This window comes from Aspergillus candidus (genome assembly GCF_002847045.1).
Source record: "Aspergillus candidus strain CBS 102.13 unplaced genomic scaffold BDW47scaffold_8, whole genome shotgun sequence".
Taxonomy (NCBI): domain Eukaryota; kingdom Fungi; phylum Ascomycota; class Eurotiomycetes; order Eurotiales; family Aspergillaceae; genus Aspergillus; species Aspergillus candidus.
The window spans coordinates 19084-43690 of NW_020194013.1; the positions used below are offsets into that span (position 1 = coordinate 19084).

Sequence of the window (24607 nt, forward strand, 5' to 3'; positions counted from 1 at the left end):
ATAGTAGAAACGGCCCACTATATACTACAGCGTGGGTCTAGGTAGCTCTATTCGTGCCAAACCGGTGCGTCGGGGCCGTGACAACCCCCGTGCCAGAAACTGGTTCATGAGGCTTGTTTATGGATACTGTGTGCAGTGATTTCGGGGTCCCCACAAGGGCGTTGATGGGGGGTGGATCGTCTATTGTTCTTCCCCTCACTTCTCGTCCCTTTCCTACACCGGAGTATCTCTCTGATTCTGCCTGGTTCGTGTGTACTACTTCCTACTTTTTCCCACTTTGTCAAGTGTCGATCTTTACCACACTAATGAAGCATATTCTGCAAGGACAAGCAAGCAACTGCCGGTGGGGATGAAGGTATGGGGAATATACGAATAGACAAAAGTCTGACTGGCTTTGTCTGTCTAGTTTTGCTTGGAGGAGAGATCCTACCTGGTGTAGAATAGACAACCTGCCTAACGATACCATCAATAAGTCGAACGAGCAAAGGTTGAATGTAAAATCCATAAAATCGGGTATATAAAAGCTACATAGATCAATTCAATTCATCAAACATCTTGGTATCCGCATAAACAAAATCAGTCCCACCCCCGCATCCCAAACCAAAGCCAACATAAACAATCAAATAAACCCAAATTCACAGTATTGTCTATGCGTCGGCGCTACAGACGACTGCATCTCGAATTGAATCTCCACGTCGGTCGTACGCCGGATGATGAAGTTTTTCTGGGAATCACAGTCCGCAGCTTCAGGCCGCTTGCTGATGCTCGTTGCGATGCGCGAGCGTTTTGTCCCGTACCATGTGGAGGGGTCTTGGGATTCTGAGGATTTCGTGTGCCAGGTGCCGGTTGTGATGAAGTCTAGGAGGGGGCGGAGGCAGGGGATGCAGCTTGCGATGACGACCATGTTGGCTTCGATGCTATTGAGCGATATTAGTTAGTGGAGCTTATTGATTGGGGAGGGAGGTGGATGGTGTACCTTGTCCAGATGGCTAGGGAGACGGTGCTGTCTATTATCAGGTTAAACTTGGCCCTTCTTAGGCTCTATAGGTAAAGCGTACAGGTGGAATCACTGAGGTTGGCGAGTGATTTGAGTTGGATGCATTTGACGACCACGACACCTGCCGCACTGAGTGTCTTGTCAGTACGACTTCCATCTGGCAATTCTGTTCCCATTAAAAATCTTACCAGAAGCCCAGTCCCATGGTGACACTCAACCCGATCTTCTTACGCAGGGACATTTTCAGACTGAAGAGAACGAAGCTCGGGAATACTGCGAGGTAGCAATCGACAAAAACCGAGAGGGCTGCATCAACGTCGTCAGTACTCATAGACACGCAGCAGTACACTAAATCCGATGAGGAATAGGAAAGAAAAAGAGATATAGCTTACCACTAGTGAACGTGGCATAATTGATCAAAATCCAAATATCCCTACAAGTCGCCTCCCCAGTCGCAACCATAGTGAACTTCCAAAGCGCTTGGATCGGATCACACATCGTCACGTAGAGAAAGATGTTCACGATGCCCACCGCCGCCAGCCCACCCACCAGGCCCCAAATGATACAGCGGTTGAGGGTCCTGGGAAGCAGAAGTCGGTCGAGCAGAGCGGCCACGGCGAGCTTAGGCAAGACGAACGAGACGATTCCAAAAACAAAGGCAGCCTCGTTCCACTTGAGGGCTGTCTGCGCTTCTTCGATCGGTATCGAGGCTGTGTGTCGCCCGTAGCCTAATTCGACCGCTTTTGTCGTGAGGGCGCAGTACATCCAACCCATGACCTAGACAGTCGCGCCCGGCACATTAGTCTGGGCAAGAACAGATGTTGGGCAAATTCAGCAAACTCACGATGGATAACATAATGATCCAGTCGTCTGGGCCCGGGTTTCGTAGCACGTGTAGCCGGATATACAGGCGGGTGAAGACGCAGATACTCGCCAGGCCAGTGAACAGCCACATGACAGCGAGCACCATGGGCCCCAATGTCTCCTCATCGTAAGCTTTGGTCCCCATCGCAGGTGACATGCTGCGCGCTATGATAAGTGATAGTCCAGATCAAGCGACAAAAGAGCTGCAAGCAGATTTTGCTGGGGTCTGTCTGGTAAAATTGGCCTCGAAGCGTGAACTTCCCCCAGGACCCTGCGAGAGAGGGGATGAGTTCTTTATCATTCAATGTTATCTCTATCTGCCCCGCCAATGAAGGTAAAATCATCGTGCAAATCGGTCCTCTCTAGGCTAATTCAATCCTTTTCTTCATCCTTCACCCGGAAGGGCGATGGCTGAGCACACCGGCGGAAGCAGCTACATCACGCCAGCGCCAACCCGAGAAAACGGGCGAAATCAAGAAAATCAGCCTGATAAACGCACAGGTCGAGGCTGGGACGAACACCGGGGCCATTTTTTGAAGACGAAGGATTTGAGCGGAGCGAGCTACAAGCCCTTCCAGTCCTAAGCAGCTAACTTAGTGAGGCAGCAGGATGGTGGGGGAAACGCCCCGAACCTTGCCCTAATGCTACCCTCGGTCCCTGGCTTTGTAGGGGGAAAGGTTGATAAAGAAGTTGATTGAGGTCGTTTTTTTTTTCTCCTTCTATCTTTTGGTTACTTAATTTCTCTGATTCTACTATCTTTCAATATATTTATCTAGTACTCATCGTTTTTTGTCTGATTCAACGGATATTACAACATGGCAAACGGCCCCGTGGTTACGGCCCCCAATGCGCCCGAACAACTCGCCTCTCTTCTCCAGGATATCAACGGTCACAGTGCAGCATTCAGAAATGGGGATGCCAATTCTAGACTGAAGCTGGTGGCAGCAGCTCAATCGTTACTGCAAGCGATGGAAACCCCTCAGGAAACGATACTCCGCTATGTTTGGGCGCAGGCATGATTCACTTCCTCTATTCCAGCCTTGACCCATCTATCGTCTGTGATACTAACAGGCTTCTATAGCCTGCCACCTTTGCAGCAATTGAAACCTGTATCGATCTGAACATATTCGCCCTCATCTCTTGGAATGGCCGGTCGAGGTCTGTGGCAGACCTGGCTAAGGCGACAGGCGCGGAACCAGAAGTGCTTGGTGAGTCCTATGCGTCGTCCCAGTATTGGGCTCAGTAACTTAGGGCTGGGAATAAAGCTAACATATCTAGGACGGCTGTTAAAACATCTTGGGGCTGTGGGCGTCATTATTGAAATAGGGCTCGATGAATACCGGGGAACACGATTCTCCTCCGCTCTAGCCATGCCCCGATACAGAGACACATTCCCATGCATGTACGTCCATCCAAGACCTTCTCCCTAACAAGCCGAAAACCAACACCACCAAACTCTCTAGAACCGGAAGCACCCTACCCGCAATCCTCGCCATCCCAACCTGGCTCAAAGAGAACAACTACCGCAGCCCAACAGAAGGCACAAACTCCCCCTTCAACGTAGGCTTCCAAACAAACAGCCACTTCTTCGAGTACCTCCAGACCACCAACCCGCGCTACCCCAATCTCCCCGCCCAGTTCAACTCCCTCATGTCTACCTACCACTACGGCCGACCCAGCTGGACAGACCAGGGCTTCTACCCCGTCCAAGAGCGCCTCATCCGCGGAGCGAAAACTGCCCCCGACGGCGTCTTCCTCGTCGATGTAGGCGGCAACAAAGGCCACGACCTGGAGCGGTTTCACGCCCAATATTCCAACGCACCTGGCCGACTCATCCTACAAGACCAGCCCGCCGTGCTCGCCGACCTTCCGAGCAGCCACAACGACAAGCCGTTCGAGCCCATGGCACATGACTTCTTCACGCCGCAGCCGGTGCGTGGCGCGCGCGCATACTTCCTGCACTCTGTGCTGCATGACTGGAATGACCCACTGTGCGTGATGATATTGCGCAATTTGGCGGCTAGCATGACGCGCGGATATAGCAGGCTGCTTATCTATGAGAATGTTATTCCTGATACCGGGGCGCACTGGCAGGCTACCTCTCTGGATATTGTCATGATGGCCGATGTGGCGGCTAAGGAGCGTACTGAGCGTCAGTTGGTGGAGCTGGCTCGGTTGGCTGGGCTGCGTGTGTTGAAGATATGGACTGTCCCTTCTTGTGTTGATGGGTTGATTGAATGCGAGTTGGCGTGATGGTGAATATGAAGCTATGCCATTCCAGACCGCGCGATCGTGTTCCTTTTCTTTCTTTCTTTTTTTTTCGAATGTATATTAAAAGATATATAATTCATATCCTTTGACAACAGATAACTCAATGTAGTCTGGTGGTGATTGCCCATCGTACCTTCAATCGGCAGATTATATAGTTCTGCGGACAGGCTGGATGCTATGGAGCATAAAGGCAGATGTGTCAGTGTATGTTTGGGGTAGTAGCTCAGTGGTAGAGCGCTCGCTTTGCACGTGACTTTCCCTTCCGAGTTGAGTTCATGAATGCGAGAGGTCCAGGGTTCAATCCCCTGCTACTCCATTTTGTCTTTTTTTTTTTTTATTCGGTAAATTAATACTCTTTTCGGAGGCTTGTATTCTATGCAATAGCTTTGCTCTATTAATGCCGTGGTGGGCGTGAAACACCAGTTTCGATGTATCTCTAGTGTTCATGCTCACAATGGAAGACCTCCCTACTGTAGACAGCCCGTGAGACGTTGACCTACAGAGTAAGGTGATCAAACACGATGTTTATAGCTATAGATATGGCCATGCTACAGTCATGTTACAATCATGCTATAGTCACACCATATTATGTATGTAATCCATAATATAAATCAACCCCTCGCCAACTGCCCCAACGCCTCCTCCCCCTCAACCATCATCTTCAACCACTCATCCATAGGCTTTGCCCCCATCTGCTTATAAAACCCAATACTCGGCTCATTCCACGTCAACACGCTCCACTCCAGCCTCTTCCCCTTGGCCTCAATCACCTGCCCCGCCAACCACCGCAGCAGCAGCGTGCCGTACCCGTGCCCGCGCGCCTTGGGCTGCACGTACAGATCCTCCAGGTAGATGCCAGGCGCCGAGCGCCACGTCGAGTAGTTGTAGAAGTACAGCGCCATGCCGACGGGGATGGGGGTTGGGTCGGTCGGGGTTGCGGGGGGGGTGATGAGTGCCGTGTAGACGGAGCCCCGCTTGGGGGCCTGCGTGGGGAAGGAGAGCGTGGCGAGGAGGGACTCTTCGGTTGCTTCGACTTCGTGGAGGGCTTTTTCGTAGTCGGCGAGTTCGCGGATGAATTGGAGGATGAGGGGGACGTCTGTGTATAGGCGTGTGGGATTAGTGGGTTATATATACGTATTTATCTCTTCATTTCAAGCTTTTTGGTGGCTTTTTTGTGTGGTGTTTGAGGTGGACTTGCCCTCCGGAGTGGCTAGGCGGATGGTAGGTTGGTCGGCCATGATGTTTGATCAGGATGTATATTCTTCTTCGCAGCCTTGTTAATCTTGTTGTTTTGCAAATGTTGTCGATGGAGAAAACCCAATCACCCCACATGCGTTCCAGAAATTGAATGACAGATCCAGAAACCCCACCATTCTTGGCGCGCCCTGCGCCCTATGCTTGTGCTTTGTGTCGTGGATACTGGACCGAGTAGAAAGAAAAAAAGATTAAAAAAACATATTATGTACCTATACAGTTTCAAAGGAAAAAATCTATGCACTTGATGCAAGCAAAACATCAACTCTATCCATCTGATTTATTTCGAGATTGCCGCCATCCACTTTTGTTCATCCGTTCTGGGCGCAGTTAGTATATATCAATAATGGAGAAGGGGATAGAAATAATAAACATACCGGTCAAAATGTAGCAACATCCCCAGAACCGGAATCAGCTGCTTCTGATAGTTCCGGTCCTTCTGCTCCAAAAACTGCAGCAGCACATTCTTCAGGTACATGTAGTCGATCGTCCCGCTCGCATTCGGCGTGTCACTCCCCCGAGCAGACGGGCTGCGCTCCATCGATCCAGGCGAGAACATCCTCCGCGACCCGGAGTCCATCGAATTCCGCGAGGGCGAGCCCCGTCCGAAACGCGCTTCTTCGGTGAGCATGCGGTTGGACTTGCGCAGCTTCTCCAGCCGCGCGTTGGTTTCCTCTACCGAGCGGCGCAGTTCGGATCTTTCTTTCTCCAGGTCGCGCACTTGCTTTTCGCTCTCGTCTAGGGTGTCGCGCAGTCGAGTCATGGCCTCTCGGGTGTCCGTCAGCTCTTGGGTGGAGTGCACCGACTGTTCCTCCAGCTGATCGCGTCGGCGCTTCCATTCCTTCTGGGAGTGCAGAAGCTCCTCCTTGTCCTCCTCGGCAACCCGCAACGCCTTCTCGGCGTCCCGGACCTTGCCCTTGAGCTCCTCCAGCTCGCGCGCGCGACGGCGCCCCTGCGCGCTGGCTTCGTCTTCGGCCCGGTCTCGCTCCTCGATGGCCGCCTCCATGCGCTCCCGGAACTCGCGCACCTTGCTGTCCGTGCGGCCTTCGATGTCGTTCAACAGCCGGCGCATGGTCTCACCCTCGCGGGTCCGCTCGCTCAGAAGACGCTGCGCATCGGCCAGCTCCTCTTCCAGGCTCTCGCACCGCTCCCGCGCCTCCTTCATTTGCATGCCCAGTTCGGATCCCTGGTCCCGCATGTTGTTCATCAGGCTCTGGGCGCTGGCGTGTTGCGCGGTCTTCAGCTGGATATCCTCCCGCAGACTACTCAGATCCCGGCTGAGTTGCGTGGACTTCTGTTCCACTTCCTTCAACTTATTCCGGGCAGTCTTCAACTCGCTCTGGGCCTTGGCGAGATCCGCCGCAACCTTCTCTTTCGCCTCCGTCGCGTCCTGCTTCTTGCCCTCCGAGTAACGCAGGTCGGACTGGGCGATGGTCAGCTTCTCCTCGGCCTTCAAGCGGCTATCGGTCTCCTGTCGGATCTTTTTGTTGAGCGTGTTGACTTCGTTGTCGCGGTCGGATATCGTCGACTTGAGTGTCTTCAGCTCCGTTCTCAAATCCTCCTGTCTGCCCTCTAGCGTTCGCAAGTCCGAAGTCTTGCCCACAAGGGCCTCCTTGGTACTCTGCAGTTCCGCCGACTCATCCCGCAGCTTCTTCAATTCGGGCTGCAGCTTTTGAACAGTCTCCCGCAGGTCCGTAAGGTCCTTGAATCGGGTTGTGGCGAGCTGCTGGGCAGCAGAGAGTTCGGTTTCCATAGTGGTGAACTTCACCTTCAGGCTCTCGTACTCGCCTCTGAGGTCACTGTGCGCCTTCTCGCTATCAGCGCTGGAAGCGCTGCTGGTACGCAGGTCAGTCAGCTCCTTCTCTAGCTTGGAGATGGTTTCCTCCAAAGCATTCTTATCGGCCGTGAGCTCCTTGATCTTATCTTTCGACTCCACGTGTTCTTGGCCGATGTTGAGGAGGTCGTCGCGAAGAGAATCGATCTCTTCCTTGAGGTCATCTTCCCCTTTGAGTTTCGAACTGAGGCGGTCAATGGCTTGTTCTTTCTCTTCCAGTTGCTGCGTCAGATCTTCAATCTTCTGTTGCAACTGGCTCGAGTCCGAACCGGCCGGCTCGGTCTCCGTTGCAGGTGCTTCCTCCGCTGGAGCTGGAGCCTCTGCGGGCTTACTAGGTTCGTCGCCTCCCTTGCCACCCTTCTTCTTCTTCTTATTCTTCTTTTTACCGCCTCCGCCGGCAGCACCTGTAGATGCTGCTGGCTGACTGGCAGGCTCAGGGGCCTTGGATTCCGGGGCTTTGGTGGCGGCTGGGGCCTTCTGCGCAGGAGCAAGACTCTCGCGCAAGCCGCTAAAGTCGGCTTTCTTGCCACTTACGACTTGATCCTTCGCCTGTTGCCATTTCGCGTTGTCCTTCATGTTGCCGTCAAGGAAGTCGACGATATTCTGCAGCTTGCCCATGTTCTCCGTCTTCTTCTCCACGTCGACCTTGAGACCCGACATGGTATCCTGCGTCTCCTTAAGTTGAGATTTGAGACTGTCAACCAGGCCCTGGACCACGCCGAGGCGCTTCTCACTTGTGTCTTTCTCTTTCTTCACTTCTTCGAGCTTAGAGGTAAGTTCAGCCTGCTGATCGGCAGTTTGAGACTGGGAGGCCTTCTCGCGAAGCTCTTCGATCTCGGCCGACTTCTGTGTCAGTTCAGTCTTCAGACTCTCGACTTCGGTGTTGGCTTTCTCGACGGCGCTCTCGGAGGCGGCAAGCTTGGACTTCAAGTCGTCGACGTCTTCCTGTCTAGCCTTCTTCAACTTCTCGAGTTCCGCGTCTTGCTTATCCTTGTTATCGCGCAGGTCCACAAGCTCCCTAGTCGCAGATTCCAAATTGATGACCATGCCCTCCGTCGACTCACGTGCCACGGACAGGTCGCGCTTCAACGACACCGCCTGGGATTGGAGCGTTTCGACCTCTTCTTGCTTCTGCTTCAGTTCGGACTCCAATCGCGGGACCTCGGCGTCGAAGGAGAAGAATTCCTCGCTCTCTTCCTGCGGTTCGGAGGCTTGGGTGGCAGCCTTATCGGTGTCATCGGACGACGTTTTCTTCGCTTCTGGGGTGTCCACAACCTTCTGTTCGCCCTTCGCATCATCATCGTCCTTGCGACTCTTTTTGAGTTGGTCGACTTCGTCCAACGCCGCCTTCTTGGCCTTCTCGGATTCTTCGTATTTCTTCTTGTAGTCATCCCTCTCGGTCGTAACACGCTTCAACTCCTCCCCAACCATGTCACTCTTCAACGAGATCTGATTCAAATACTCCGTCAAGGCTTTGGGATCTCCGACGGAGGTCAAGGGCGTATTCTCGCGCAAGGCAGCTTCGAAGGGTTCGATCGACAGGACACGCGAATGGGCCGCTCGGTACGCTTTCAGGAGATCTGTAACAGAGGCTTATTAGTTCCCGGGTGCTGACACTTTGCGCATCCCCGTGACATACCCTGATACCGAGCTTCCATCTTGGTCAGCTTCCTTAACTTCACTCGAACGTCAGGAGGGAGCTCCGCGGGGGCGGCGGGCTTATTCGCCTCCGCAGCGGGCGCCGCCTCCTTCCCTGCCGACGATGACTCCCCTACAGCCGCCTTTTCCTCCCCCGTGTTCTCCGCCGGCGCGCTTTCGGGGACATCGGCGGATCCGGGACGCGGAGTGCCCGCCGTGCTGGACTCGTCATCCTCTCCGATCGCAAAATCCGGCTCGAACTCGGTCGGATCGGGTCCCCGAACCGGCGTTCCAGTGTTGCGCCGGGCCCGGGGGGGTCGTCGATTCGGGTCGGGGCGACGGGTGGAATTGGAGCGGGTTACGGCGTCCTTCTGGCGAGCTTGTTCCTCTGCAATCCGAGAGTCGATTGCATCGCGGAGTCGCTAGATATGCCGTTAGCCGGTGTCAAAATCACCCAATGGACAAGGATGGGGGTTTGGTGAAGCCGGGAGAGAGCTGGTGGCGGAGGAAGCCTTATCAGGTCCTCACGCCATCGACAGGGCAGGTCAACTGTACCTGAAACATGACCGTAACAGGCCTGGTCACCAGGACCACCGCTAGATAGACAAATGGAAGACAAAAACCACCAAGGTGAAGCAATAAATCGAGCAGTGGGAGGAGATGTAAGACGGGAAGAATCAGGAGGAGCATGCCCAGGATGTTGGGGGGAGCTGAGGCAGCAACAAGGCCAGATTGGTCAGGCGGCCTTAAGACGTTGGCAGAAAATCCCCGATTCGGTATTCCGCTCGGACGGCCAAGACTTGATCCTTTCAAAGGGGTAGTTGGTCGTATGGTTGACGGTTGAATTATTTATTACCCAGAGAGGGATTGAATGGATCACTTCTATACTTCTATCTTATCTACTGTACATTGAGAAGTACACTCTATACAACTTATCTATCATTATCCCCACAATCAAGTCATCGGTGGAAAACACGGGGTAAAACGCCGAATAATGTTTCCTTTCTGCCTTACGATCACCTGATCCATAACCTTTGATCTCCGAGATGTTCACGGAACACTAATAATGCCTTTTTGTGCAACTTGCACGTGCAAGACTCGATCATATCCACTAGGCCCAATCCGGTCTAGATGATCATGGGCAGCCCGTGACTGTTCTGCCTCAGGTAAGAAACAACAAGAAAGTCCATCTCATCTCATTCTTGACTTCATGCCTTCCACTCTTCCTCTCTCTCTCCTTCTGCTCATCCAGAAAACATCACTCATCTCATATTGGGACTACCCGATGTGCGCGTGGTGGCTCCATTGAATGGCGGTATGTACTCATGATCTTGGTCATTCTTACCACTTCCTTACTGTACACCGTCCCTTACAATTGTCAGGTTCCTCGGTACCATTATGTCCGCCTATTACTACGACACCATTCATGATTCATCAATCATCACCCAATTCTATTGTGGCACGGTCCACTCAGTCTCCCAATAGGGTTTAGCCTAGCCTGTGCCAATCCTGTTTAACAAAACAGGGAGCTTAGTGGCTTGGGCTCCATTCAACGACGTCAAATACACCTTGACCTTGCTGTTCCTGGCCCAGCCAGGCATAGCCCCGAAAAGAAAAGAAAAAAACGAACCGGAGGAGTAGGGATCCCATCATGGCCGACGCCGGAATACCAGTCCCTTCTCCCTCCAGCGTCCTCGACGTGTCTACCTCGTCCGCTTTGATTTCAACCTCCGCATCACCCCTCTCGTCCCTCGTGCCCCTCGCGCCCGCCATAACTGCGAGTCTTTCCGGCCTCTCGGGTTTTGCCAATTCCCATCTCCCACCCCCACCAGTATCGCCGCCAAAACCGACCAGCATGGTGGGGTGGATCGGTTGGGTGTTTTCCCTTCTTTTCCAGGGCATTCCAAGCCTCTTATACTGGATCATTACCTTTTCTACCATCACCCTTCCCACATGGCTCTTCACCCTGTTTTCCATGAGCTTGACCTTCACCATGAATTTCACCACCCTGTAAGTCCACGGAACAACTGTTCTACCGATCACATGTCAATCACCGTCCTATGCAGTTGCTGACCAATGGGCGATCCGTTAGTCTGCTCATCGTGCTGGCCGTGGTGTCGACTTTCATCTGGTTCGTTCGGTACCGATTTCTCAATATGTACAGCCGCCTGCCTCCCGAGCCGCAGCGGAAGGAGCCGCAGCTCGATCTGTTCCCGGACATCCAGGAGGGGGACTCGAAACCGGGTCTGGCCAATTATCTCGATGAATTTCTCAGCGCCATCAAAGTCTTTGGCTACCTGGAGCGGCCGGTGTTCCACGAACTAACCCGGACCATGCAGACGAGGAAGCTGATCGCCGGCGAAACGCTATTGCTCGAGGAGGAGAAGGGATTCTGTCTGGTCGTAGACGGGCTTGTTCAGATCTTTGTCAAGTCCATCCGAGAAGGAAAGTCGGATGGAGAGGAGGACATGAACCGCGCTGGCGCGGGCTTCGCGGACGAGGACGACCACCTCGCGGGGAAACAGCGTTACCAGCTGCTCACCGAGGTCAAAAACGGCGCCTCCATGTCCTCTCTGTTCTCCATCCTCTCCCTCTTCACGGAGGACATTCAGTTACGGGCTGCGGGAAACCCCGCTTCCAGGGGCCCCAGCGTAGGTCCGAGCAGCACCGCGAGGCCATCCACCCCGGCCCCGGTCAGCCCTCGAGAGTTCTTAGACAGCGCCTCTCCTAATCCCCTGAGAGAGCCACACGACCTCGCCTCCCACATGGCTAGTAATGAGGAGTTCCTGCCCTCGGTGCCGCCATTGAACCTCGGAGGCAGCCAGAGCACCCCGAGTCCCCAGGCGGAGCAGCAAGAACCCAAGCAGCGGCCGGGTAAGAAGCACGAGAAGTCGGTCCATCCGGACATTGTGGCACGGGCCATGGTAGATACCACGATTGCGATCATCCCTGCCAGCGCCTTCCGGCGTCTGACACGGGTCTACCCCAGAGCGACAGCGCATATCGTCCAAGTGATCCTGACGCGGCTGCAACGAGTGACCTTTGCGACGGCCCACTCCTATCTTGGCCTCATGAACGAGGTTTTGGGCATTGAGCGGCAGATGAACAAGTTTACCACATACGACCTCCCCAATGAAATGAGGGGGGCCGCCTTGGACCGACTCAAGGGTAAGTTCATCAAGGAGCGGGACCGCCTCGGCCCCGAGGAGATCACCAAAGGTATCGCGTTGCACAACCCCTCCATGGGGAGGAGACGTCGCTCGAGCAGCTTTCTACGAAAGGAAGCCGTCCTGCAGGCGAGGATGGCCAATGCAAATCGTCCATCTTCCGTGGCCGGTTCGGACTATGTAGGAAGTGATCGAGAAGGGCCCGGGCCCAGTCCCGGAGACCTCCTTTCGACCATTCAGCTTTCGAGGTTCGGCCCTAGATACGACCATTTGACCCCGAAGTTACAGAGTCCGCTGGCCGAAAAAGAGCAACCCCCGCTAGTCACGGCCCGCCTTCCCTTCCAGCGACAGGAGTCCTTTGACGAAGATTCCCTCTTTCGAGAGTCCATCCTGGAGTGTATAATGAACGGGATTGGCCTCACAACAACCACTGGTGAGATGTTGCGCAAGGGGAGTCTCGTGTCGGGTGATGCATCTCCCAGGCTGCTATCCTATGATTCTCGGCTCCAGAAGGCGGTGTTTAGCAACAACGCATTCGGTTTCATGGACCCTTATGAAGGGTCCAACGATGGTGACTCGGAATCGACGATGTCGATGTCCGTTACCAGTGTCGGCGGCACGCCACCGATTGGCAACCTGAAGGACGAGATCCGGAATGATATCGAGGTGGTTTACTTTCCCCAAGGCTCCGTCCTCGTCGAACAAGGCGAGCGCCATCCCGGTTTGTACTACGTCATCGATGGATTTCTCGATGTGGGTGTGCCCGTGGTCGACAAGGAAGACGATCTCTTGGGCGCATCCAAAACAACAAATCCGCAGGAAGAGCGCTTCACGCCACTGAGGCAGTCCACCAGAGGGGCTTCCTCCCGCGCTCCAAGCCTGGGGGCTGGCGGCGGTGACTCCAGACGCAAGAAGCAATCTCGCAAGTCGCTGTACATGATCAAGCCCGGTGGCATTCAAGGCTATGTGGGAGCGACGGCTTCCTACCGCTCCCACACCGACGTCGTGGCCAAAACTGACGTATACGTCGGGTTCCTGCCGCGGGCCTCCCTGGAGCGGATTGCAGAGCGGTATCCTATCGTACTGTTGACGCTGGCGAAGCGCCTGACAGACCTTCTACCTAGACTGCTGTTACACATCGACTTTGCCTTGGAATGGGTGCAGGTCACTGCGGGCCAGGTAATCTACCAGCAAGGCGACGAAAGCGACGCAATATATCTTGTTCTCAACGGACGTCTGAGGTCATTCATCGAAGGCCAGGGCGGGAAGATGACCGTCCTTGGCGAATATGGCCAGGGAGAAAGCGTCGGCGAGCTCGAGGTCATGACCGAGTCCACCCGACCGGCTACTCTTCACGCTATCCGGGACACCGAATTGGCCAAATTCCCGAGGTCCCTTTTCAATAGCCTGGCGCAGGAGCATCCCGGGATCACCATCCAGGTCTCGAAGCTTATCGCGCAACGCATGCGAGATCTCGTCGAGCGCCCAATCACCGAGAACAGTGCCGAACGTGGCAGCACGGGTACCGTCAAGACAGCAACCTCGACGGTTAATCTGCGTACCGTTGGAATCCTGCCTGTGACCGCTGGGGTACCTGTCATCGAGTTCGGCCATCGATTGCTGAACGCCCTTCATCAGATTGGCGTCACGAACGGCGTGACGTCCTTGAATCAGGCAGCCATCCTAAACCACTTAGGACGCCACGCATTCAGCAAGATGGGCAAATTGAAGCTGTCCCAGTATCTGGCGGACCTGGAGGAGAAGTATGGGATGCTGTTGTACATCGCAGACACCAACGTCAACTCCCCGTGGACGCAGACTTGTATCAAGCAGGCTGACTGCCTTCTCCTTGTCGGTCTCGCCGAGTCGTCCCCGGCCGTCGGAGAATACGAACGATTCCTTCTCGGAATGAAAACAACCGCCCGGAAAGAGCTCGTCTTGTTGCATGCGGAGCGCTACTGCTCTCCTGGCCTGACGCGACGGTGGCTGAAGAACCGAGTCTGGATCAACGGAGGCCATCATCACATCCAAATGCCATTCCGACTGACGGAAGAGCCTTCCCACCCGCAGACGACAAAACGTTTTGGCGCGGTTCTGAAGCAGAGGGTCCAAGTCATCCAGGCGGAAATCCAAAAGTACACCTCGCGACGGATCCACCAGTCGCCCCTCTACTCTGCCGAGACACCGTTCAAGGGGGACTTCCACCGCCTTGCGCGTCGACTCTGTGGCCGATCGGTCGGCCTCGTCCTTGGAGGCGGCGGAGCCCGGGGCATCGCCCAAGTGGGGGTCATCAAGGCTCTCGAGGAGGCTGGAATTCCGATCGACATCATCGGTGGCACCTCTATCGGGTCGTTCATCGGAGCCCTGTACGCGCGAGATGCCGACATCGTCCCCATGTTCGGCCGTGCCAAGAAGTTCGCCGGCCGCATGGGTAGTATCTGGCGCTTCGCGCTCGACCTGACATATCCTACAGCCTCGTACACGACAGGTCACGAGTTCAACCGCGGCATCTTCAAGACCTTCGGCGACAGCCAGATCGAAGACTTCTGGCTCGAGTTCTACTGCAACACCACCAACATCAGCAAATCGCGCGCCGAGTTCCACTCCTCAGGCTACGTCTGGCGCTACGTGCGGGCCTCCATGACCCTAGCCGGCCTCATCCCGCCAATCTGCGACGAAGGCAGCATGCTCCTCGACGGTGGCTACATCGACAACCTCACAGTCGCCTACATGAAGGGCCTCGGCGCAGACGTAGTCTTCGCCGTAGACGTGGGCTCCATCGACGACAACACCCCACAAGCATACGGCGACTCTCTCTCAGGCGCATGGTCCGTCCTCAACCGATGGAATCCATTTTCGTCGGTCCCCAACCCGCCCACACTATCCGAAATCCAGGCGCGGCTCGCGTACGTCTCGTCCATCGACAACCTAGAGCGCGCCAAGAACATGCCCGGCTGCCTGTACATGCGGCCGCCGATCGACCCTTACGGCACACTCGACTTTGGCAAGTTCGACGAGATCTACCAGGTCGGGTACGAGTTCGGAAAACAGTATCTGGACAAGCTGCGTAGTGAGGGCTCTCTGCCTTTGCCGGAGGAGACGGAGGAGAAGAAGAAGCTGCAGCGGACGTTGGCGCCGCGACGAGCTAGTATATAAATAATTTGTCAGGTCCTTTTCTCGCGTTCTGATATAGACCATGGCTTAGATCATATGTTTACGATCATGACTAGATACGACGAGCTTTAAGTATGGAAAGTATAGGAAATGTACATAAATATCACTCGTACTAGATGCATTATAGTTGATCCTTGAGCGCTCCCAGGGAGCTATTAGGGCATTAGGTACACAACATCATCAACAACGATCGTATGTAAAGGGTAGGATAGACAAGCTTGCCAATTCGACTGTTCCAATATCACATTTCCACTTCTTGGTTATTTCCCGTCAGTACTCGTTGCGTCAACCAAGCCATAACATGACCATAACCATAAAAACAGCCACAACCATATTAACAAATCTCCACGTTCGTTTCCTTCCCAGAAAGAAAAATCAGCCGCGCTGACCCCTCCATCACAACACACAACTCTCCAACTCAACCCCCATCGCACATCGTAAACGTGCAAACTACCCAGATGGTACCTAGGTACCTAGATAGGTATGTAGTCACGAAAGTACGTGGTTATTAAACATTACTCGACCCGACCGGCGCATCAGGCGGGCCACCATGGGCACCACCAGAGTACTTCTCCCTCGAGGGCCCACGGGTCTCGCGACGGTCGGCCCAGAGGTTGAGGACTTCAAGGAACATAGCGAAGAAGGTGAAGATGCTGTATACAACTTTGTTAGTTTCTTTCCTATTCTAGCTTCTATCATTTGTAGTTTTATTCAGGTTGTTCAGTTTTGAAAGGAAGGGAGGAACATACAAAGTCAAGAAGATAAACGACTCGTTGGCCTTCTTCTTGGCGCAGCTGTGGTTGGGGGGCGCGTTGAGGAAGCAGTCGTCGCGGTTGTAGTCTTGGGCGGCGAAGATGAAGGCTGTGAGCCAGCTGGTTGGAGGTTAGTATCGTGGCTATGTATAGTAGGATTGAGCTGGATGGTAGGTAAGTGCATACAGGTAAGAGAAGACAACGTCAATCAAGAGGACATATTTGCTGAGTCGATTAGGCATGAAAGGCGAGACGAAGGCCGGGAGGAAGAAGACGATGGACATTGTCGACTACAGATATCATCCTGTTAGACATATATGTTCATAGTGGGATAGAAGGGACGAGACATACAATAACCTCAGTATATTTCAGCAGCAAGCCCCTCGGACCCTTATGGATATAGTAAGACGTAAGGCCTAGCACGATAGCCGCGCTAGACCACTGCATCACCCGGCAGAGGAGCTGGAAGGGCTTGGTGAGGGAGCTAGGGAACATGTTGGCTGTTGTGTCTTTCTTTCAACTCTTTCAGGTGTTGAGTATCTTGATGATTTGGCAATAAAAAGACGTCAACGTAGTGTGACACAGACCAGAATCGAAAGAAGAGAGAATGCAGTATAAGGACAAGGAAGATTGCCGCGACAAGGTTAGGGTTTATATACCAGTGTGAAAGTGGCCGATTTTGCCGTCTGCCCTTTGCGTCAGAGGGGTTGGACGGAATAATCAATGGTATGAAATCAATGCGATTCTCCATTGCTATTGGGTGGTTTGCATGGATCTACTTCTATAGCTGTTGTTCCCCGGATACGTCATGGAGGGTTGAAGTCGGTTTGGTGCCGGTGTAGGGCTGGCTGGCTCGGTCTAAGTTCAGGATTGACCCACGGGAGATCCAGATATCCAGATATCCAGTTCTTATCAATCCAGATATTTCATGATCAACTGATTGATTGGTGATCAGATGATGGGGATCTGTTTCCTGTGGGGGTAAAAGGAGCAATCTCGGTGCTATCTACAAGAGTTATTCGAGGTGATGTATAGTAGGAAAAGGAGGTAACAATCAGACAATAAAAAAATTCAAACAGAAAGAAGAAAGATCAGAAAGAGAAGATACAGAATACGAATACAGACAATCACCCCACGAAACATACGATCAATATGCTGATTGGCGAGTTGCATGATCCATTCGGCACGCTGCGGAAGCTGTGGGCAGACAGATGCGTTGGTCGAGGCCACCCATCCCACGGGTGAGTCCGATGGAACCAATCTTTTGTTACATCATTCTGATTGTCTAGATATTTTATCTCAATGTCCGTGCTCAGGTGGATATAGCATTGTCGTGGCAATTTCCAAGAAATGAAAGTAAAGATAAACGTGGGATAGGGTTTGGAGGCGTCACTGACTTGGTCTCCATCGTCTAGCTAGGTTTACATGATGACTGGAACACGATGGGAACCGTAGAGATATAAATCATCCATGTTTTGGCCACGCCAGATCCGCCCAACCATGCACTTTAATTGAGTCATGATTATCATCTGAATTGGCGATCATACTTGGGCTTGGGACGTCTGGCCTGCTATACTATAGCGAGTGGCTGCCGCAGATCAAAGCTAACCCTAAAGCTTCAAACACAACGTGGTCGGCCGATTGGGCTTTCTATTTCTACTTGAAACTTCAGAAATTATCCTGCTTACCAGTATAGAATTCGATCTTCATTAGTTTTATTCAATTATAATCATCAATAGTCAACTCCAGCCCATTTTACGGATATTAACTCACAGCATAGTCTCTTACCCGTAATATGATAATGTAAACATCAACATAAACCTAAGACAGTCAGACAGACCTCCCCAACCAACAATAAACACAGACAAACCATACCCAAATAGTCAATCCAGATATCCACTCTCTCATGATTTCATCCCTCGTCACCTCTCACAGACAAGGAATCAAAAAAAGCAATACCCCACCCCCATCCGAGCATCCCGAGCCCACAATGACATTCTTATTACCCTTCTATCTCCCACCTTGGTCGCCTTTATGAGACTGTTTTACTTGACTACGGCCCCGCCCTATTGTTGGATATTCCTTGTCCGGTCCTGTCACGACTGCCCCACGGACTATAACTAAATGGGTTGCTTGTTTGCTTGCTTGCTTGCTTGCTTGCTTGGCGGTCTAGTATGTCTGTTTGTCTATCCTAGGACGCAGGAAGACAGGAAATCTCCCCGGACATGTGACGTCCTGTCGCAATGAATATAGGTCTACTTAGGAAAAAAAAACGTGTCATGATATATTCTGTAGCTGAGTGGTAGTTCCTTGCAACACCAGTTCTATGGCCACAATCGAATGTGCGGTTTCGAAAAAGGTTGATGGCTTTATAATACAGGTTCTTGTGTGTCTATGTATATATCCTCGTGTCCGTGTGAGAAGGATAGACCTATCAAATAGGTCGCGAGTGATATGCCCAAAAGTGACCCAAAAAAGGGGAAGAAGGGAAAATATGGGTATGATAATAGCCCTACATCAACGTAGTTTTCAATGTAATAGTAAGATAAGCTAAGATATCTAATCGCAAACGCGATCACTCAAAGTACAACAAACGACCCTTTTCCAGACGCCCGACGCCCTGACTCACCCGCCTTCGTACCGACAAGGACGCTCGCATTCGATAGAAAAATCAACGGCCACGACAGCACTACTGTCTAGGCTTACGTAGTTGCCAGTCATAATCAAGAACCTCCGTGTTCACCACGAGGTAGCATTTCCTAACTCGTGTTCCTAGTATTGTCAGCACGAGATGTAAGTGTAGAAAGAATATGTAAGGATAGGTCATACCTTCAAATATTCGCTACCCTTCTCCATATACTCCTGCCGCGAGATCGACGACTTGGCCAGCTCCGGCCCAGACGCCCACTGCGCGGCTCCCTTCCACGCATCGAGGACGGGGTCTGCGGCGCGACGTACGGATAGCTCGGCGTCGAGGGGCAGGAGACCGCGGAAGTCATTACGGAATCGTTCGTCGAAGTTCTTGAAAAGGGTGTTGCCGCCGGTGAAGAAGACGTCGCGGAGGAGTTTCGCCTGGTCGTCGGGGTTGCCGAAGCGGTGGTTGACGATGTCGGCGGCTATATCCACAAGGCCTGATTGGTCCACGCCTGCGATAGAGGGCTTGAATACCACTTCCGGCACGCGGATGCGCTCGACGTTGAGGTGGAGCTGGTGGGCTTCGCGCTGGCTCTCTGGGTCGAATGGCCAGGGGCCGCGGAGGAAGACGTGGATCAGGCTCTTAGTCCAGTCGGACTGCGCGGCGAGCGTGTGGTTTTCTGTGAATTCGGGATCGTGCTCCAGGAGCTCCTTTTCGACGTTGTCGAGCACGGCGCCGAGATCTTCCTCCTCTTCGTCGTCGCTCTGGTCGCCGGTGGCCACGGTTCGGTACACACCCCAGTCTTCATCGTTCGCACCGAAGTCGTCATCGTCGCCGCCTCTTCGGCGTTTCTTGGGTCCGTCTGAGGCGAGATTTGCTAGCGTTTTCATCCGCATCTGGCTGGCGAGGGACTTCCGGTTACCCAGATCTGCCTTCATCCTGTCTCGCTCCTTGATCTTTTGCAGAATATTCTAATGCACAGTTAACACCCGATTGGGTCAGATCTTGTCGGGAAGATGAGGGTTCTTACCTGTCGAGCCACCCTCCTCTCCTCAATCCACTCCTCGAAGTTGTTCTCCCTCTTCTCCCGGTCAAGACGCTCTTCTTCCTCCCGGCGGGCCTTCTCTCGCTCCTTTTCGGCCTTCGCGCGCTGCCGTGCCTCGACGTTGGACTTCATGAGCCGCTGGTGCCGCTTCTCCTTCAATCCGGCTTCGTCCAATTCCTCGTCAGGTATGTCCAGCATGGGGAACGACATCTCCTCCTGAGGCTCTTCATTCTCCTCGATTCCGAGGTCCCGGTTTCTAGACCGTTTGATGGACCGTTCAAGATCCCGGACGAGCCGATCGAGGTGTGCTTCGTCTTTCAGATCCTCCGCATCCAAGATCCGCTTCGCCTCTTTCTTAGTCTCAGACTGGAGACCCCGCTGGAGGTCTTTCCAGTATTCCAACTCCTGTTCCTTTTTCATGAGCTTTTCCAGTCGCATCTTCGCAGCCTGTTCCTGCAGCCGACGTCCGCTCTCCTTCTTTCTCTCCGCGATGCGCGCAAGTTCCTCCTCGGTCTTTTCCTGCACCACATGTTCTGTATATGGATATTGGATGACATGGTCGCGTTCTTCGAGTCCTGTCCAATCGAGGTAGTGACTGAGCTCCGTGTCATAGTCAGTGGATACGTAGCAGTGCTCCCGAACAAGCCCTTCCATCTGGTTTTCGGTAAGCCTTGCGGGGAATGTCGGGTATTTCAGCTTCATCAGCTTCAGCAAGTATTCAGACGCATTCATTCCACCCCAGTTGAGCCGCGAGCAGTTCGACAACAGAGCCTTGTTGTTGAGGACGGGAATAACATGGGTCGACGTATGCGACGATGAAACAATCAATCCATCGGTCCCACGATTGTACCGGTAGGAGAAGAGCGAATCGATCCCGTAGGCAACGGAGGGCGCGGAGTAGCATTCAAACAAGATTTCGTTCATCACTAAGCATATCAGCAAGATGATCCCCATCGCATCCAGGATTCAACCTACTTCGTCGCGGGTAGTTCAGGTTCGCGATCGGTTCTGTCATCACGATGGGCCGGCCAACCCCTCCATCTGCCCCGTCTACCCCCAGCTTGAGAAATAGATAATCAAGCACCCCTTCCATAACATCCCAGTTTCCCACCACACTCGTACCAGGGTCAAAGGCGTAACGTAATTGACCGCGTGTCGTAGCATCGACGTAGGCGTCATATCCGATGAACTGACACGCCTTGTTGAGCTTCCGGTCGCGGTACCGGCTCATAACCGGAGGGATGACGAAGCGAGGGTCCTTGTCGAACGACCATCCGGCTTTGACGAGACTAGAGCCTTACAGACAGGGAATGTCAGTGAGAGGCGAACCCTTTTTTGAGTGAGTATGTACTTACCATTGTCGATGACTATGGCGCTGGAGTCAGGGTTCGACCTGCTTCGCTCAAACCCATCGGCTTGCGGGGGTAGATACCCCCTGAAAGGAGGATCTCGTGCTGAATAAGTCTTCGGAGGCGGCTTCGCGGCGCTCTTCTCGGTCGAATTGATCGAACGGCGACCAGGGAAGAGCGTCTGCACCGAATTGATAGTCATGGCGGAGGGCGTTCGAAGTGACTAGCAACTCAGGAGCTTCTGCGAGAGCGAATCACCGCATTGCAGGTTGTCGCAAGCGATGAGTGGGATGACAGAGAACGAGTAATTATAGAAGGATGAATTCCGAGGCAAAGCAGCCAAATCACGCGAGTGGAAGGAGAGGCGGTGGACTGAAGGTTAAGATGCGCAACCAGCGTTTGAACGCCGCAAAGCGCAGGAGGCAACTTCCGCCAGTGGCTTGTTGATGTGCCAAGCTCTGTTTTTTTGTCGCTGGTAAAGCATCTAAGAGAGTGGTTTCTTCAACAACGGCAAGATGGCCGAGCGGTCCAAGGCGCTAGGTTCAGGTTTACCTGACCATCACAGTTCTCTCCAGAACTTCCTAGTCACGCAAGTGGCGTGGGTTCGAATCCCACTCTTGTCATAACTTTTTCTTTTTTTCACTTCACAACTTTTTACCTTTTGCCTTCTCTCCCCTTCCTCTTTTTATCTCTCATATTCCTGTTTGCTGTATTTGTCCCCTCGGTCCCTTGATGATCCATGGAAATAGGATGTCCTGTACAATATTCCCTGTATACACAGTTACATAAAGGCCCGACGGTTGGTTTAAGAAGGTTCTTTCAAGATTCTATAGTCGTGTTCATATAGTTGATTGTAAGGCTGCATAGTGTTAACAACCATTACCACACTAGGTAATGCTGGTTGTGGATGGTTGTCAACGGTTATGGAATGGTAACCTGAGGGTTTACTACGTGTTCCCCCACTCTATGATAGTCTATAGTATCAACTATCAAATGGACCCAGCTTTTAATAGTGTTCGAATTGACTATCTTCCAGTGACGATGATATGCTAGGATGCCAATCAACTTACGCCCTATACCAGACGTTGGTCAACGTTTTGGTGCAGCGGTCTTGAGATGATACTCAATCCAGGGCTTACGTTCTCTGTAGCTCTATTTTCCAAAGCCCTACACGTCTCTCATGCTATATTGATCTTGAATAACCCTGAGTTGAGTCCATGATCTGCTAGTACAGGGCATCCTTGTATAGCATAACTTGAAAACTTCTTAGATGGGATTATTGAGCATATCCATCTATTGATGCGAGGTTGTTCTACTCACGCTTGCTAAAGCCTGGTCCAGCCCTAGATCATCGGGTTATGGGCCACAGGTATACAAAATTGAATTACTCTGGGTATGACAGCGTCCTTAGGCAGGCAGGACTCAAAACCAATTAAACCACATATAGCACTACAGCGGAGATTATTAGTTATCCAATAGTACAGAATACTGAGAACTCACAAGCAAGGAAATAGGCACGATAGCTACAGTATGTCCTTTTATAGTTATATATAGAAGATTACTCCTCTAGCCGATTATCAAACAGTTGTTTGGTCTCTTCAGTCCTTCCCATCATTTCTTTGTTATTCTGTGATTCTGTGTGTATGTTAGGGTTTCCGCAGGCCTCTACAGCCGCTCCACTTGGTATATACAGCTCGAATGCGCGGATCGGATGGGGTTTGTGGGCTTGATACAGCACCACATACATGCCGTAGAAGTAGTTTAAACTATCCACACTGTCATGGCCAGGGTACTGCGCTCGGGTTGACTCTAGTTCTCTCGTGATGCATGAAACCTCCAGGTACCATCCTTCCTCGTTGTCTCGGGAATACAGAGTGTCACGCTTGCCTTGGGTAGAGACTTATAGGGGTTAGTCTCCTATCTTCACACTACAGAGTGACTAGACAAGAACCATTAATTCACTACCTTTGATCTGTGCTCGGAATCCTTTCTATACCCTAGCGTAACCTGTTTCGGTCGATTTCCCCACGACGGGGAACTCTGCAGTGGTCTCATTAGGCTCCTTATTTGTGGACCTGTTGGGTATGACAAAACCTTGTTCTTCAGAGCCTATTAGTAGGCGCTGAAATGTATATTGATTTTTGTGGACTCATTGGCCTGCAGGGACACCATGATCATGGGACTTCTAGCCTGCCGAAGGGACTCCCTAGGCTAAACTCATGGTGTTTAGGCCTGCTGCGGGAAACTCATCAGCCTTCAGGGATACCAAAGCAAAGGGCATGGAAAACTTCAGTAGGTAGGCCCCAGTATTGGCAAGTCACTCGCCTGCAAAAATACTGAGATAAAGACATGATCATCTCCAGCTTGGAGGCAGAATCCACTTGGTATGACTGTTTAGTTATGACAAGCACATGTGAGCTGCTTATGAGGATTCGGTGATTTGGATCGGTATACGTTTCATGATCAGAATTGCTATGTACGCGTTGAGAATGGTTGCTTTGGTGAGATTATGAGATGAGGTTACGGCAGTGGTTTCAGAAATAATATGACGGTAGCCGTGGAGGCTCGGGCCTCATGGCTTGTGGGAGGAGTGATGAAAAAGGTCAAAAATCAATAAATTTCAATGATCATGAAATCTACAAAGAGGTTGCGAGTGTCTGGAAAATTGCGAAACCAGGAAAAACCCAAATCACAATTTATATGTAATAGTGCAGGTCAACTGACATGTTGCCTGATTGCGTGCCTCACTGTTCAACATACTTATGGTTCTGAGAACTGTAAGATGGAATTTCAGATTGAAAATTATCTGGATTGAACAGGCTGACTGTTTGCATCGACTATTTACACACCGTTGATTTTTGTTATTTTTTATACAGGTCTTGGTGGTGTTATCATTGAAAAACACACATAAAGAGTACAGAACAAAGTATATATATTGACTGCGCCACAAGGGGAAGTGGGTATTTACTCATCAGTATTTCGCACACACAAGATAGAGTAAAGTAGAACTACATCACGATTGAAGTAAGTATCGGAGTGAGATTTCATAGGCTCAGTTCTGTAGAGACGAGGGGCATATTAGGAGGAGCATTTAAGCTGCAGATAAAGTTGACATGCATACTCCACTGCAGGTACTGTGCATAGACATTGGCTAGGCTGGTGTAGCATAAAAGTCAGCCTTCAACATATCAACAGGCAAGATGGCCGAGCGGTCCAAGGCGCTAGGTTCAGGTTTACCTGACCATCACAGTTCTCCGGAGCTTCCTAGTCACGCAAGTGGCGTGGGTTCGAATCCCACTCTTGTCATAACTTTTTGCAAAGATTGAACATGTTTTTTGGTTTCTGGGAGTGGATCGGGATGTGTGAAATTATGGGACGGTTAGGATATAGTGGGGCGGGATGGTACCACTTCCGGGCATGTGGTGTCGCAGTAGATAGATATCAGCCACCAATTGCTTGTCTCTCAGCAGCGTATCTTGTTTTATCTCTATTATATTATCTTTCCGGTAGATACGGTAGATAGATCAATCTGGAGCATGCTTCTCACACTGTGGTCCATAGGATCAATCAAACATCTGTAAGTAATCTAAGTCATGCAAAGGAGCCCCTGTCAGCGAGGTAGATAGT

The 24607-nt window shown here is 52.1% G+C and overlaps 6 protein-coding genes and 3 non-coding genes across 9 annotated transcripts; 5 read left to right on the plus strand and 4 right to left on the minus strand.

Annotated features, from left to right (window-relative positions):
• Positions 1–619: 619 nt before the first annotated feature.
• BDW47DRAFT_123424 (uncharacterized protein) lies at positions 620–2018 on the minus strand (the record flags this gene model as incomplete). Its single annotated transcript, XM_024816047.1, has 6 exons — positions 620–917; positions 977–1007; positions 1059–1126; positions 1186–1303; positions 1390–1774; positions 1842–2018. The coding sequence occupies 6 exons, from the start codon at positions 2016–2018 to the stop codon at positions 620–622; spliced, it is 1077 nt and encodes a 358-aa protein (XP_024674414.1).
• A 658-nt stretch (positions 2019–2676) lies between these two features.
• Positions 2677–4165, plus strand: BDW47DRAFT_134792 (S-adenosyl-L-methionine-dependent methyltransferase; the record flags this gene model as incomplete). The annotated part of the gene is made up of 4 exons (XM_024818169.1): positions 2677–2874; positions 2943–3069; positions 3140–3263; positions 3325–4165. The coding sequence occupies 4 exons, from the start codon at positions 2677–2679 to the stop codon at positions 4112–4114; spliced, it is 1239 nt and encodes a 412-aa protein (XP_024674415.1). The 3' UTR covers positions 4115–4165.
• Positions 4166–4344: 179 nt separating this feature from the next.
• On the plus strand, positions 4345–4448 carry BDW47DRAFT_t35. The gene has a single exon. It is a non-coding gene; the product is annotated as a tRNA-Ala (tRNA).
• Positions 4449–4661: 213 nt separating this feature from the next.
• BDW47DRAFT_87336 (GNAT family N-acetyltransferase) lies at positions 4662–5518 on the minus strand. Its single transcript, XM_024820092.1, has 2 exons — positions 5331–5518; positions 4662–5228 (listed from the first exon to the last, which is right to left on the minus strand). The coding sequence occupies exons 1-2, from the start codon at positions 5368–5370 to the stop codon at positions 4744–4746; spliced, it is 525 nt and encodes a 174-aa protein (XP_024674416.1). The 5' UTR covers positions 5371–5518; the 3' UTR covers positions 4662–4743.
• A 4416-nt stretch (positions 5519–9934) lies between these two features.
• Positions 9935–15283, plus strand: nte1 (lysophospholipase). Its single transcript, XM_024811585.1, has 3 exons — positions 9935–10173; positions 10241–10868; positions 10951–15283. Exons 2-3 carry the CDS (start codon positions 10510–10512, stop codon positions 15179–15181), a joined length of 4590 nt encoding a protein of 1529 aa, XP_024674417.1. The 5' UTR covers positions 9935–10173; positions 10241–10509; the 3' UTR covers positions 15182–15283.
• Positions 15284–15707: 424 nt separating this feature from the next.
• On the minus strand, positions 15708–16446 carry BDW47DRAFT_123429 (uncharacterized protein; the record flags this gene model as incomplete). Its single annotated transcript, XM_024816048.1, has 4 exons — positions 15708–15852; positions 15949–16071; positions 16138–16241; positions 16303–16446. 4 exons carry the CDS (start codon positions 16444–16446, stop codon positions 15708–15710), a joined length of 516 nt encoding a protein of 171 aa, XP_024674418.1.
• Positions 16447–18569: 2123 nt separating this feature from the next.
• Positions 18570–21377, minus strand: BDW47DRAFT_87426 (actin-related protein ARP5). Its single transcript, XM_024820093.1, has 5 exons — positions 20987–21377; positions 20607–20927; positions 19617–20557; positions 18781–19557; positions 18570–18723 (listed from the first exon to the last, which is right to left on the minus strand). Exons 1-5 carry the CDS (start codon positions 21180–21182, stop codon positions 18691–18693), a joined length of 2268 nt encoding a protein of 755 aa, XP_024674419.1. The 5' UTR covers positions 21183–21377; the 3' UTR covers positions 18570–18690.
• A 112-nt stretch (positions 21378–21489) lies between these two features.
• Positions 21490–21603, plus strand: BDW47DRAFT_t36. Its single transcript has one exon. It is a non-coding gene; the product is annotated as a tRNA-Leu (tRNA).
• Positions 21604–24174: 2571 nt separating this feature from the next.
• BDW47DRAFT_t37 lies at positions 24175–24286 on the plus strand. Its single transcript has one exon. It is a non-coding gene; the product is annotated as a tRNA-Leu (tRNA).
• The last annotated feature ends 321 nt before the right edge of the window (positions 24287–24607 follow it).